Below are 16,022 nucleotides of genomic sequence, written 5' to 3' on the forward strand. Positions count from 1 at the left end.
TTCTGTTCTGGGTATGTATTTTCTCTTCTGAATTTTAAAGCGACATTATTGCATTAATTCATGCTAGAAAACAGCTTGATTTTGACTCAAAGAGAGTTCATGCCAGGAATTGATGCTATGTTGCCATTACTCGGCTGGAATAACAATGAACAGAGATTACGAAAAACGAGCATTTATCAAACTGTAAATATCCACCCAAGGAGATTAGAGTTAAGTTGGTAATGGTCAAATCGTGCGATTAAAGAAATACCAGTCTTTGTTTTTTTCGTCGTTAAGTGGGATAGGAGTGCTCGTCGCTGTTCTTCAGACGTTCTAAGCTGGTAATGAACAAATCGATCACGGCAAAAGCTGAAATCTAATCTAACTTTTTTTCTTCCCTTTTCCTCGCAGCTCATGAAAAGACGTCAGACTTTTGTCGACTGGAACATTGCGACCAGAGGATCAGTGATTTTGTGGGATTAAGCGGTTGCTTCTTGGTTTAATTCGAACGTTGATCAATTCATCTGAAGCAGGTTTGGGTCTCTCTATGTTTCAGTAAAGACAATTTACTCGCTATCAAGGGCTTCAGTCTAACAAAGGTTGTCAGTTAATGAGCGTTTTCTTTCTGAAGTTACGTCCAATACCATTTCTTGGCCGACCATGCGGCGCCCACAGAAGTGATTAAAATGCAATTTCTCCATACAATTTCATTGTATTATTATTATTATTATTATTATTATTCAGCAAGCAGGTTAAGAGTGAGGGATAGAGAAACTTGTTGGCTGGAATGTGTTTCCTTGATATACACCAAATTCTAATAACTTATTCAAAAGGAATTATATTGTGGCTAGAAGATAGGATTTCTTCATAGATCTTTGGAGTGAAGGGTGATGCGTGCACATTGCAGACGCAGCAAACGTTGTATTCCCTTTTATTTACTCAGTTTCTGTTCATAGTAATAACAGTTGTCAATTGCTGTTAGTACAACTACAGTAGTTTAACAGGATGACCTAGTCTGCTCTTAGATCGCAAGCTCGTATTTCTGTAATCGTCGAGAAACGCACAACTGAATTCCAGTGTTATCCATGTGAAGGCCACACATCTATCCCTATAATACAACCGTAACTACGTTTTCAATTGACTATCGAAAGTAATCTGGGAGTAGTTTTGCTTTGATTCATCACGCTCTGCGATTGGTCCAGTAAACTCGTGCCACTTTCTCGACCAATCAGATGCAAAACTAAAAACGATCGCAACGTGGGTCGCCCACGTTTTCCCGCGCTTGAGGCGATTATCACGTTTTCACTTTGACTTCTCTTGGTGAAATTTTCCTTAAATCTGATTGGTCGTTACGATGTTCGCTGCTGGGTTTATGACACTCAGTCGAGAAGCATCGAATGAAGATCAACCGTGAACTTCGCTAAACAAAGCTGCTCGATGACTTAGGCAGGGCTCGCACTGTGGCCTTATTTTTTTTATGTCCCGTCATAAGTTGTCCTACAAATATGTCGCGACATTTACACCACGGGAGTCATGGAAGTCGCACTTGTGCGACATAAATGATATTTGAAACCAGACTGTCAACTCTTAATATTTCACGCGCGAAAAGAGCACCGAATAAAACTTTGTAGACATGAAGCTGGTGCTAGTTTTATTAGCGACATTTCTTCATTCTCTGTTTAATTTGTTCAATGTACAAAACCTTATTGATTTGTACGCATTGTACAACACTCGCCAACGGCAAATGTTGGCTCTTGCCGCTTTAAACCGAAGTCAACGGATTCGAACAAATGGGAAAATATCTGCGAGCCAAAGGGTGAAAACAAGCCATTCCCATACTGAAAATAATCAGGTGAATAGTGCAAATTTGTAAATTGGTATGGGTTGAAATTCGCCATAGGGACCAGATAAAACGTGTGTCGAGAAACCTGTGACTAAAATATTGAACCGATAGCTAGCTGTACACACGTGTTGTCTTTGCAGAATTGCGAAAATCCAAATTTTTGCTAGTATTTCAGATTTGATCGACGTTGTGACAGAAGAAAAACAAAAATTGTTATTTTAAGGCGATAAGACGAGATATGGCCTGCCTCGAGGCAGGACATGGGCTTTTTTGATCTTTAGGTCGTTCGGACATAGTTATGTCTGGTTGCGACAAAAGGGTCGCACTTGTCGCAAGCACACGATGACAGATTATATGTCCAATGCAAACACCAAAAGCGTAAGTGCGACCCCTGCCTATGTCTGGTTGCGACAAACGGGTCGCACTTGTCGCAAGCACGCGATGACAGATTTTATGTCCAATGTAAACACCAAAAGCGTAAGTGCGACCCCTGCCTTAGTTTCGTATCTCAATCCAGGCACCAGAAGGAAAAATTAATTTTTTAGCAAAAATTAGTTTGCGCATAATCGAGGTTTTGATTCCCTAATCCTACGAAACGTGTGGATAGTTTTGTGGAGATTTTTTTGAAATTATCACACATTTTTGCGGTGTTTGATGCCAAAACGACTTTTCCCCCGTTTTCTTCCTTGCGTCGCTGAGGAGTCAGTGTATCGGAAGGCAATCATCGGTATACTTATTGGTGCTTTTTACGATACTTAACTCATCTTTTTGCTTTGCGTTGCACAGACCTCAAATAAACAACAACAAAAAACAAACAATAAACAAAAAATAAACAGATAGGGAACATGGGAAGATAGAAAATACTTAACATTTTTTCTCCCGAGATCTAAATTACACTTCTTCGAAATTTCAACAAGACCTTTCTTTTGAGTTAAGCGCAAAGAGTTGGATGTTACATCGAGCATTACTTAATCACTTTCACCACAGTGTGGTGAGGGTCGCACAACAGAGCGAGGCTCCAAATTAAGTGCGCCCTATATCCCACCCATCCCACCCCAGGGGAGGACATCCATCACACAGTAATCTCGTGTGTGGGAAATTACGTCATTACGTCGCCTACCCCAACCCTGCAGGAGACGGGACCTCCATTTATTCGTCCCTATCCGAGAAGACTAGAATATCTAACCATTTCGTGATGTTATAGAAAGGTAGCAAATTCTTCTCAATTATTTTTAAGACCCTGAGTGTTGGTCCGGCCGGGGCTCGAACCCTCGACCTCCCGCACAACAGTCCAGCGCTCTATCCATTGAGCTAACCGGGAGGCGGTAACTGTCCAACTGTCCAACTTATAATATTTTCTTCCTTCCTAACACCTTTTTGCTTGAAAATTTATTGATGTTGTGTGCAAACTCTTCTTTGGTCACACCGTGGCGTAAAAGGAGGGAACACATAAATTTAAGCACGACTTAAGTTGGACACTGACTTCGACAAAGGTTGCAAATGGAAAATTATAGGCTAAATTTTGCAACTTGTGCGGGGCGTGACTTCGCTGATTTAAGGTGCAGCTTGGACGAACAACCCTCCTACAATTTGCACGATACAAGTTTCAGTAACCACCATTTTCAGGGTTCCAGAAGGATGCCAGCGAAGGAGAGAAAAGAAGAATCTTTCTACTTCGTATAGCTGGCTTTTTGTGTGCCTTTTGAAGCCTCAACGACGGTGCTGTAAAAACGAGTGGCAACGTCACGAAAGGTTTAGGACGGACGAGTGGCTTCGCTTTTCATCGGTTTAAAGCTTACGGTAAAGTGCCTGTTTCGCCGCAGGTAAAATTCCTCGTAACATGTCGATGAGTTGTTGTAACAAGTGTCAGTGTTGTTACACTTAATCAAGGGCACATGAAAGATGATATTCGATCAGTTAGCAAGGTCACTGGCAACGTTCATGAATTATTCACGGTGTCATAAGAGACAAGTTGTTTCGTCGGTCCTGTTAATGCCGGAAAAATAAGTGGATAGTGAATTAATTTAACATGATCAGACTGCTGTATTCTGCTTTACAAGCAAAAAGCATGACAAAACAATTTTTTCTCCGTGAGAAGCCCTCATAGTTTTCTTTCAATATGTCCTAGTGAGCTGGCTTTTTATGTTTGAAATTAGCAAGATGAGACAAAGTTTAGGAAAGATATGACGTGTTTATTTCGACAGAAGCGAACACTGAGAACTCCTCAGTTCATAGTTTAAATATGATATTACTTGGTAGAGCGCTGCACTAGTATCGCAGAGGTCAGTGGTTCGAATCCCGTACAGGCCTGATTTTTTTCAGATCTGATTTTCGCTATTGCATAAATAGCGCTCTCTACTGCGAGGATCATGCATCATACGTATGATATTACTTCTTGCTTAGTCTTAATCTATGTTAGGTCATGCCAGGTTCATTGTGAAACAGCTCCAAACATTTCTCTGAAAAAATGCACAAACATGGTGAGCAGTACCACTGCTGTCTGCCCGACACAGGTCGAGATTGTGGGCGAACTCGGGCCCTCTAATGCAGGAATTTTCGTGAAAGATACACATCGCTCCAGCTCTTTCGTCCAAGGTTTCCTGCTCTTGACACGTATTAGACTGATAGGGAGTTAAGCGTGAGGTAAACACTGCCTCTGATTTTGTCGACTGGCTCGGCTTCCAATCCAACAGAAAATACGAAAAAATATTCCATCATATGAAATGATACAGTGTAACGATTGTAAATAGCACCAATTCTGGAAATGAATGGCCACAGGCAGAGCGAACAATGCAGGTTTTGTATCAATTCTCTAGAACAAACTTACCGCCAGGAGCTTTTCGACGTTCTGAAGTTGTCCATTTTGGCTTTTCGGACGTTTTGCACTGTAAACACGAAGCTAAAGGCCCAACCGTGAACTAAAAAATTATCTGCGCGGTAATGTTGTACGAGAATGCTCAAGACAAATGGTAGCTAACATGCCATTTTGTTTATTGCCATTTATGCTCCTTGCGCAGAAAGTTGGTTGAGGTCCAGCTTGTGCTTGTTATTTTTTCGTTTGTAATGACAGAGAAGACAGTGTGAAGCGACTTTAGCCAGCTTCTTGCAGTAGGTATCTTTGCGCAGGTGTTCTAATTTTCTATCCTCATTAAAAATTAACATCTTGCGTATTAGAATAACACTTTTTTCACTAAGTGCCAAGAAAATCTCACACGGTTTGCATAGACGCGTTACAATGTAACTACCATCGATTTGGTTTCGTCGCTCGATGGAAAACTCGTATATGGGATTCACAGGTAAGCCTGTGATGCTGTTGAATACCTTGTGCTTGTAAACCGGCTTGGTGGCAAAAAGTAACAGCACTTTTATTTCATTTTCTTTGATTTCATTTTCTGTGGATAGTTTCTCCTCTTTTCCCGTATCTTAGTTTCTGCTTGAACATGGCCTTCTGTGAGTAGTGCATGGTTCTACACGCCACTCTCAAAAGAATCGAATTGCCGACAACTTGCGTTTCCTTAGTTCCTGAGTCTTTTAAAAGTGTTAGCGACCAGTTTGGATGTCCCGTCAAGGACGCAAGTTCATGGTAAAACGTGGACGCCTAGTCTTTGTGTGTGCGTTAACTGACAAATTATGGAGATATTTTATACCATTATCACCTTAATGAATTTCTCCCACGCAGTGCTTATTCGTTGGATTCAGTCTAAGATAGATAGCACTTGTATTATGTCTAGTACATAATGTATTTGTCTTGTGTTTCTTTACAACCAGAGAAACCTTCCGTACCCTTTTGCTTTTTGTTTTTGCGCTATCCATCTTGCTTATTGCGTAGTGAACTCGCTTGTCCAAACAAAGACGCATTCACGTGAGGTAATCTCTCTTTCTTTTTTGTAGTTTGAGTTCAATTGTATCTATTCCATAAAGATGCTCCTGAGATGTTTAACTGTGAGGAGAGCATTTGTTTTTGTTAGCAGTATACTGAGCTGCCTTTCTCTTCTAGCAGGTGAGTGTATTAGTGACCCGCAGTTAAACTTTAGAATGTCTTTGTTCTATTAGCGCTTAAGGGTAGATAATTGTTGTATCCTCTAGCCGCTAGCAAAGTCCTCACCTTGATCCTCTGCAATTCACAGTTAATTGGCTTTGTATGGTACTTCGTCAAATCATTGCTTCGTTTGTTTTTGCTTTCATTCCATTTCTACTCGAAGACAGGTCCATCATACACCGTAAACGCGCCATGATCAGCGAAAACTGCACGTTCTACTCTGGCGTTCGTCAGATGTTCGTATGATCGCGAGTATAATTTGGATAAAAAGGCGGGTAACTTTGATGAAAGTCAATTTTATTTCGTGAGGATTTTGGTATAACTAACATATCAAACATTCTTCGTGTGCGGCAGTGTAGTTCAGTGAAGGTGATCATCAACTGTTTGGTACCACATTGCAGTGTGCAGTGCCGTATTCGTAAAAAAACTGAAACTTGAATTATGTTACATAGTAGTCACACACTGACTTTCAAGATTTGACGTAATGTCCAAAATTTCATCCCAGGTCAAGGTTAGATTTTTGCTGTTTACTTTTCTTCTCATTGACTGAAAGGGTGACACGTGCATTTCTTTAATTCACAATACCCACACACAAGCAAAATTCTTTATTCTATAATCTCCATATACGTCAGACATGCGACCTAAGCGTGGAGGAGCCCGTTTTAACAATGGTATAAGAGCAGAACTTTCATTTCTTTGCATTTAATTCTGACGCCGTTTTACCGCGGTGTCTTTGCAGTTGTGTCTTTGCTGGTAATTTGCCTCGTGGTTGAGTTGTTATGAAGGCGTTTGAAGGAATTTCCGGTGGTTCTATAGACTTGCCACACGTGTATGTTTGTAGGTCTAGGTTTGATACAATGGCTTTGCGTCAGATTGTTTTTCAATCGTGCGGATGTAATATGGTTGCGATGTAATCCACACTTTCCTATTTTTTAAAATAAAACAATTTTCTTTTCCGAGTCCCACCTGGGGCTCGGATTTTTTCTATTACACTAAAAATTGTTTCATCTTTAAATTTCCTTTTCGTCAGAATTCTGGCCTAAAGTTTACATACGATCTAGAAGTGTGTGTGTGTTTTTTTTGTTTTTTGTTGTTTTTGTTTTTGCTCCCGAGAGATAGTGCACCAGGCATCAGTCGTGAAAACAATACCCTTAGGGAAAACAATACCATTAGGGAAAACAATACCCTTAGGGAATCTCTTAACTTCAGCTTATTACTGTGTCTGACGTTTTAAATGAAACTAAACTGTCTGTGATTATAACCGGTACCTTGTGTCGATATTTCTTAACTCGGCCTTTTCTTCCACTTCAAGACGTCTTTCGAACTTACTGGTTAAATTACGACTTTTTGTCAAACAGATTAGCAAAATGTAACAAACTACATCAATAATTCAGTTGTTTCGCCGATTTGGGCGATTGATAACCATGACTCATGCAGCCTTTTCACAAATTGAGTTTCGTATTGCAAATTACAAATTACAAACTACAAATTACAAATTGAGTTTCGTATAACAAAAACCCTCAGAATTCAACTTCGACATTTTGTTGAAACCTTATAGTCTTTGTTTTGTTTTATTTTGTCTTTTTTTAACTGACAGTTTATCTCCTTACTATCGCTCAAGTACCTGGTAACAGGTTGAAGAAATCTGAAACCCTAAATTGCTTTTTTACGACATTTATTGTCTTTGGTGATTTTCTACCTTGTAACTATTTACAATACTCAAAGCTTAGATGAAAACGAACCAGCAAAAGGTTTTAGGGATTTTTTAGTCCAATTTCCTTTTCTTTCATTGCACTCGTAAAAAATGTAATTAATGAATGGTTTGCCCAAAATTGCTTCCTCTGTTGATACTGGATCTCTGTAAAACGCGGACCGGATAGATGCGGATGGCGGATGCAGATAGAAAAACGCGGATGAAAAATTGCGGATGGAAAAATGCGGATAGAAAAAAAATCTAAAGAACCCAAGCCGTCAATTGTTAATCAGCAACGCGTTGTTTATCATTTTGTATGTGATCTGTGCGATGCAGATTATGTCGGATATACGGCCCGACACCTTTTTCAACCTGTCGCTGAACACAAAAATTCGGCAATTGGCAAGCATTTTCATGAAGCGCATGGTAGGAGGGATCGTTTGAATGATTGTCATTTGAAGATTCTGAGAAAGTGTCAAAGCAAATTTGATTGTTTAGTGTTTGAAGTGCTTTATATTAAGAAATTTAAACCTAATCTGAACGTGCAAACGGACTCCATGCGTGCTAAATTTTTTGTTTAACCCGCAAATTATTTTTTCTTATTGTTCATTTTTAGTATTTATAGAACTTATTTTTATACATTCTTGACTTGATAATGACGTTATGTTAACGTCGAAACGTCGTCGATTTTAGCTTTCTATAGCTTTTTATCGTTTTTAAATTTTACAATGTTATCAAGCAACGTTTGGTCGCAAGTTTTTATCGTCAAAAGAAAAAAATCGGTTGAAAAAAAAACAAAAAAAAAAACCAACATTAAACTTGTCATTACAGTAAAAAAGGGGGTTGACAAGCCTACACGAATCCTCAGCGCGTGCTTAAAATAGCCTATGCAAAGTTTGGCCCTCACGAGTATGTCTTTGGGCGATCGATCTCTTTTGTAAGATATGAGCGGCGGATTTTTGTATAATTCGTTCAGTACTGGTTGTGTTTCTAGTAAATGCCAGTGTCTCATGAGAATTTGCTTTAGGTTTGGCACTGATGGTTGGTATTGTGTAACAAAAGGCAAGATTTGTTGGTTCGTCTTCGGTTCCAGTTGAAGAGCTAGTTTCCTGTTTTTGAAATTCACCTCTGAGATGGTTGTGTTAATGAGGTCCTCTGGGTACCCTCTCTATAGTAAATGCGCTTTGAAATTTGTAATTTTTGTCCTCGAATATTGTTTGAGAGGAGTTTGTTCTGAGAAGTCTAAGGGCCTCTCCTTTTATGAAGCCTTTCTTAACTCCTTGTGGGTGACAGGAACTATAGTGTGTATACTGAAAGGTCTCAGTTTGTTTAAAATGAGTACGCACATCAAGGATTGCGTCCTTTTCGAATCGTTCGCCTTTGTAGATGTAGGTGTCCAGGAATGTTGTTTCCTTATCGGAAATTTTAACCGTAAATTTTATTGTTGGGTGATGATTGTTTGCTTTTCAATGAAACGTTCTATTGTTGCTTTGTTTGTACTCCATAACGAGATGTCGTCTATGTAACGTTTCCAAACAAGCGGTTTTAAAAGGCTTTTGTCAAGGATTTCTGTCTCTACCTTGTTCATGAAAATATTAGAAAAGGCGACTGCCATTTTCGTGCCCATGGCCGTACCATGTGTTTGAAGGTAGTGCTTTCCTTTAAAATGGAAGGAATTTTCCTGGAGAATTAGCCTAAGCGCTAGTTTTAGTAGTTGTGTAGGGATAGGAGTTCCGTTTCTGTAGAATATTTCGTATGCTTTGCATACAGTGTCTATTCCCTCCTCTTGTGGTATATTTGTATATAAGCTCGTAACGTCCATTGAAACAAGTATTACGTTCTCCGGGACTTTCGTATTTTCTATGAAATTGACGAAGTCTGTGGTATCCTTAACATACGACTTTTGTTTTTGTGCTATAGCGGGGGTTCGACATAGCGGAGTTCGACTGTAATGACATGTTGAATGTTGTGGTTGTTTTTTTTTTTCCAACCGATTTTTTTTTCTATTGGCGCATTTTTCCATCCGCAATTTTTCATCCGCATTTTTCTATCCGCATCCGCCATCCGCATCTATCCGGTCCTCGTTTTACAAAGACCCGTTGATACTTACACAATAACTATAATATCAGACTGGCAGTCATCCAAATTTTGATAACTCTTGGCACGCACGAACCTTTGAGCTAACTGAATCAATAACAACAGCTTCTATATTGGTCGTCACTCATTTCAACTGTTAGGTTAAAATTTGCCCGTAAATCGTTGCTTTCGATAAGAAGTTGTCTTTTAAATATGAGATATTGCGTCTTAAAGGTGTAAAGTTGATATCACTTGTTCTCTTATGCAGCTTTTAGAGCTTTTAATTTGGGAATGTCGTAGCGCCCTTCCTTTTTACCTCCTAGGGCAGGATTTGCAAAATGGATGATAAATCGATGAATTTTTTTTTCGGTAGCATATAAACCAGTTTATTTTGGTTTGGTTTTTTTTTTTTCGGATTGTTTCCTTCCATTCCTTTCTCTCGGTCATGTAAAAACAGTCCTACATCCCTGTTTGTTTTAATTTTAATACTCGTGTATGAAGCACAGACATGTCTGGCGCCAATATTTCGGCCAAGTTTCAGGTATGCCTTCAGACTTGAAGGCTTAAGCCGGGATTCGCACTTGTTTTTGTGGCCCAAATATGTTTGGGTGCACCACATGGGAATGGTTTTCCAATTCTGAAAAATGTCACGGTTTCAAATAATTCAACAAAAAAAGAAGGATCGTAGGCCTCTACGAGAAATTACTGTGCCAACAATTAGATTGCGGCTAGTTCACCGTAGAAATCACCGCAGGATTTAGGGGTACAATATAAAATCCGTTGAGTCTTGGGTTCAGCAGAAGCGAGAAATTGATTCGGACGTATAAACAGTGTGAGAAGACTTAGAAGCAGCTTAAGGTGTTGTAAGCCGGGTGGAACGTAACTGTTTCACTGGTACTGGGAGTTACGGAGGCGTTGTTATTTATTTTTGACGTAGTAATATCTGATTAGCCATAATAACCCTTAAAAAACTGAGATGGGAAAGGAAAAGCTGAGGATGGTTGGTGAAACTTTCACGAGATTGTGTCTAAGCAGAGAAAACTGTTGTCTACTGCTGTTGCACTTGGTGCAGATTTGAAAAGAACAAGGGCGCAGAAGCTTTGATGAGTACGCACCAATGGCAACGAGCGCAAACAAAAACAGGCGATAGTCCCCGCGACTCTAAGACAGTGTGTTTTTATGGCTACTGCCTCCCAGGGAGGCGAAGCCATAATGTTGTTATAATATTGTATTTGCTATATGATGTGTTTCCACTTCAAAAGGAGGCTCGTACCTGGTTGAATTTTATATATATATATATATATATAAATTTTTTTTTTTCTTATAACCAGGTGTCGACAGTGTACCCGATGTTCAACACAAAGATGTTTCCCACAAGTCCTCGAGTGATGAGGAGGTAGGTTTATTCATGTGGTAAGGTAAAGTGCTGTCTCGTCCATCAGAACCCGCGATCTCTTTGACCAGCGCCCCCTTCCCATGCATGTGAAGAGTATAGTAAACTCTTAGGGGAGATTGAATAAAACACTCTCAAACTCGGGGTCAAACAAGAAAGTTGTCGCCCACCAAGAAATCGAGGATTGGGCGAGAGTTCTGTCGGCTTTCATAATCTATGGAAAAGCCGACAGGTGGGATTTTACGAGCCCAAGATTAGTGCGAGCTGACACCAAGTGCGTTCAGGAGCCAAATAACCGGTGGGTAGGGGGTGAGGGGCGATGAGATGGAGAAGTTTAAGTGAAAACAACTCTTAACTTGAACTCTCCAAACGGGGGGGAAGGAGAGAGGGTAAAAGAGTAGGTGAGCTAAGGCCCCTACACTTAAACGAAGGAAGGGACGTCGAAGATCCTCCATATTTGGTTTTGGGTCATGCTTCCAGCGCAGCATAGAATTGGCGTGCAAAAATGTTTGTTTCGTCAGTTAATTTCACCAATCGATTTCACTGGGATCGCGCTTAGCATTGAAGAATTTCTTTTTGAACAACTGCGCGAAACCGATCACGGTCATACTGGAAGCATCATTGAGACTGCAAATTACAACGAGGTTTGCTTGTGCAAACGAACTAGGCAAAGTACAACGTGGGTGATTTGAGAAGGGGTATTACGCTTGACTCGCTGTGCGATAAGCACCACCTCTCCCCTCCCTCGCACTTTTTAAAGGCCCCACCTTCTCTGCTCCATACTTTTCATCATTCATGGGACGTGCACCTTATGAAATTCAAAGGATGACTACCGAGACAAAAACGCCTTGAAGCTAAACAAACTAGCATTAAAACATACTGCTGGCATACTGAGCTGCATTTATTAAAGTCGAATGAGCTGTAATCCTCGTTTAATTGTAATGGCAACATGTAGGCTTCTTATGCAGGTAACTCAGGATTACAATTAATTAGGTTTTGGTTGATCCGGCCTTAATACTTAAGTCAGAGGAAGTCAATTCGAATCATTTCCATGTCCACTTTGCGCCCCCCCCCCCTCCCTCCCCTACGAAGGTCTGACGTTCGGAACCGGTCAATTTTTTCCAATTAGTTTTGGTGGATAATTTCCTTTCACAATCTTCCAATATTGAAAAAATAAAATAAATCAGATAGAATCCTCCATTCGGACCTGGCCTACTGTATACACCAGCTGTATCTTAAAGAATGATGACATTCACTTGTCTTGTGAGGAAGTTCAAGAAAAATGTTCTGGGTCTCCAAGAGCATTGAGGAGCGTAATTCGAACACCTGACCTCCTGTTCCTCCCGGGGGAATTAGATTATTTGATTTTCATGAAATAGTGAACCAACAGATAACACCTCTGTTGTAGTAAGCCGTGAATATAATGGGGAAGAAGATTATCTTTGATGAGAAAGAGTAGTGTCCTAGTTCAAGGCTTTCTTGTTTTTGGTATTGCTTTTCGGAGTTTCACAGACAGAGGTGTTACATAAGGCACTGGTGTTTCGTGTCTCGAAGCGACTCAAAAGGGGTCGAGACACGCTGTTTGAGGAAATGCTTCAAGACAAATGAAATGAAGTTCACCTCTTATACGGCTAAACCCTGCCAATCTGATACACGCTACGAGCTTTGATTGCATTCGATAAAATGGGTAGTATATATGTGAAAATGCATAAGATATTTTGTAGTCATTTCTACGCACAATTGTTACGCTTGAAATGTTCCACCAATATCAACAGAGCTTTACAAACAAACAGTCAAGCAGCGCAATTAAAGTACTAACCGATCGTCATTAACATATTTATAGAGTCAATTTCGACATCATTGCACGGTGAACCTCTTTAGATCGCACGCTAGCAGTCATAGAAAGCTTAGTAACTGAGTGCTTTCTCCATGACGAAGCTTTGCAGTCCGAGAACTGGATACGTTTTGCTTTCTCATGGAAAGAGTGAAAACAGCTTAGTGTTATTCCTGAAGTCATTGGAAGACACAGTTGAGTCTCCTCGAGCTCAAATCGGATTCAGACAAGGTAACTAATAATTCGATTTTTGGTAACTTCTCGCAAATTATGGAAGGGAAACGTCACCTAAAGTTGCAGTTCCGCCGTAAATTTTCCCTATTACGGTTATGTGAGCTCTAATAATGTTTGCACTTCCGAACTGAGTAGAGTCTTTCCTCTGTGAGTTGTGTCAGGTATGACCGCCCGTAAATTTTATCATCTGTACATTAAGATTTGTAAACGTCACTCGATTTCACAGAAGGTTTTTCCATACCTTTAAAGCCATATTTAGACTGTAAGTCTAAGGAACACTATCTTGGATTGATAACGAGTTAAAATCAGAAAGTTCGCATCCTTGGTATGGCGTATATGTTTTGAAATTTTTTAATTTTCTCGCCAAGATCTTAACACTGGGTGGAAATAGGTCTGCGCTGATTACATAACACTTGGAAGCCGACCGTGATTATTTCTTTCAAGGCAGTTGCTGTTCCTTTAATTTCCCTAGAGCCATTACACTTTTGATGTATCGGAATGCGTACGATGTATGCTTAATGTACTATTTCACACCCCAGTGAGTTTTCTGTAGTTTGCTTTAGGACAATTAATTTAGACAAATTCCCAAGATTAATATCGATGAACGGTATCATAACGTAACTGTCTTCTAAAACACACTGCACAAATGAAAGTGGAGCTGTTTTTCTTCGAAATATCACACTTTCTAGATTAGACACACTACTTAGAAATTTAGATCTAAATTTAGGCTTGTATTGTTCGATTATAATCTTCTTTCTCAAAACAAAAGAAGCTACATTCCATCGTTCACCAGTAAGCGCATAATGTACTCTTCCGATGCTCCCAGAAATAAACAAATCGTCAAATTTCCATATGTAATCGCTTGAATCAATACAGTCAAGAAAGGCACTTATTTTTTTTCTTCTTGCATTCTACTGGCGCTGGATGGAGTTTTCCTTTTAGATTTTCTTGTTTCTTTGTGATAACTTGGTGTTTGCGTTCTCATAGGAAGTGGCAAGTCTTGCGACGTGCGTGCAATACTTCGTCAACAGATATATATGGACGCGAATTAGGGAACTGGGTCCGGTTCATGAAATCGAGGTTTACAAGTAAACTTTTGGGAAAGTTCTGTGATAAAACGAATTTTGCATTTTTATACTGGAGTTTTTTTATCGTAACAAAGCCCATTTCTGATAGGAAGTCATCAGAGGAAAGAAACATAAAAAAGAACAAGTCAAATCGCGAGGAAAACTTTGCTTTCCTATCACAGTCATAACTAGTTTCCAGGGAAGTGTTCCTGTATGCCTCGATTTCATTCACCCAAACCAGTACGCGTTGAAACGAAACACACATATTGCAATGGTAACTTCGTCAGCAGCATTTTCCCGCGCATACATCTTGATGCAGTTTCGTTTGGTTTCCCAATATGGATCGTTGATACATGTATGCTGCATATGTAGCTTGTTTAAACTGGCCTTCGTAACGAGCTCTGCTGACCACTATGACTGCGTGTGGATTTCTTTTAGGACAATAGGCCTAAACCAAAACAGCGCGGAAAAACGCGGGAAAACTCGTATTACCGATGATGGTATTAACTGGGTATTACATGTTGACACGACGTTGCAAGGTTTTGCTCTGTCATCAGAGGAAAGCTAGTGACAATCGAAACGGTTTTTCTTACTTTTTTTTCCCATACGTCCTGAATACTCCTGTCAGCTAACCCAGTCGAGGTTTCTAAAATCACAAGCCGATCGAGAATTGAAGTATTGATCCTTGAAATGATTAAAATCGCAGTCAAATTCAATTCACTTCAAATGCGAGTGAAGGAGCGCGAAAAGTGGCCTACTGCCATACGGTGTTGCATCAAACGAACTTTCTCAAAAAGAAGGCTGTCTAGTCCTGTCCGTGATCTAATTTGTAAACACTTCAAAGAAGCAGAAGATAGGTGGATCAGAAGGTTAAGATTAAGTAACTTGAGGGTTAGTTTTTTTTCTAAGTGTCCCTTGTCAAATTTATCCTTAGGCACAGTAATTATTTATTACGTTTAACCAACGGTCTGAAAACGGAGCACCCCAAGATACCCCCCCCCCCCTTGTTACGCCTGTCCTGTATCCCCTAAGAAAAATTCTTGCTATGAAGATACTTTTCTCAAAATATTATTGAATCACGGGCGGAATAGCTTGGAGCTTGCGCCTATTTGTAGGCATTTTGAGAAAAAAAATGACTAGTTCGTCTCGATTTCACTTGGCTTAATTACTACTTTGGAAGCGTTTTTAAGAAAATTTCGTATCTAAACCTGCTTCTGTAGACATAACTCTGACACTCAACTCACCATCGAATTCTCTTCAGCAAAGTGGTAGAGCATTGGAGTGCGAATCTCAAGGACCAGAGTTTGATTCCAGATAGAGGACTCGCTCATGATAAAACATTAACGTCTTTCTGTATTTGGCTGGTAAAACTGAAGTATTTTCTGGTTGTAATATGCTCTACTGGCGGTGTATCGGGATACTGTCTCTTGAAGGTTAAGGGCCCTTTCGTTATAATGCCATTTAGCGCTCTGAGAATAGCTGAGGCATAGAGTCACTCATCTTATACTGCCACGCCCACGATTCATTATGAGTGTACCTTGTCATTTACAAGTCTTTTTTTAACTGGGATTGAAAAAGTGTAGACAAAATCAGCCACACCTGGCCTTACAACTTTGCTGTTTTATTTATGAGGTATGTTCGGCCCGGTATACATGTTGTATCGGAATTCCTTTGTTTTTCGCTGTTGGGGCACATGGCTTTGTTTGCTGTAAACAGTTGTTCATATCGAGGCGCTTTAAGTGGTTCACTAACTTTTTAAAGGACTAAGGCGTTGACACTTCTAATGTCATGTTTGTGACTTTCTTTTACGCTTTGATTTGTTCTCGCAATATTTGCCTTACTTTTTCTTCGATCGACGTAGCAA

The 16,022-nt window shown here is 39.9% G+C and overlaps 1 protein-coding gene and 1 pseudogene across 1 annotated transcript in view; one reads left to right on the forward strand and one right to left on the reverse strand.

Moving 5' to 3' along the window:
* The first annotated feature begins 390 nt into the window (after positions 1-390).
* Positions 391-16,022, forward strand: part of LOC111330536 (uncharacterized) — a 34,939-nt gene continuing 19,307 nt past the window's right edge. Inside the window, exons 1-3 of the mRNA XM_022935401.2 lie at positions 391-512; positions 5,714-5,822; positions 10,962-11,026. Coding sequence (XP_022791136.2) covers positions 5,744-5,822; positions 10,962-11,026 — 144 coding nt within the window. The 5' untranslated portion in view covers positions 391-512; positions 5,714-5,743. The remainder of the gene's footprint in view (positions 513-5,713; positions 5,823-10,961; positions 11,027-16,022) is intronic.
* On the reverse strand, positions 7,943-10,934 carry LOC148728692 (uncharacterized; annotated as a pseudogene).

This window comes from Stylophora pistillata, chromosome 6, assembly GCF_964205215.1.
Source record: "Stylophora pistillata chromosome 6, jaStyPist1.2, whole genome shotgun sequence".
Lineage (NCBI taxonomy): Eukaryota > Metazoa > Cnidaria > Anthozoa > Scleractinia > Pocilloporidae > Stylophora > Stylophora pistillata.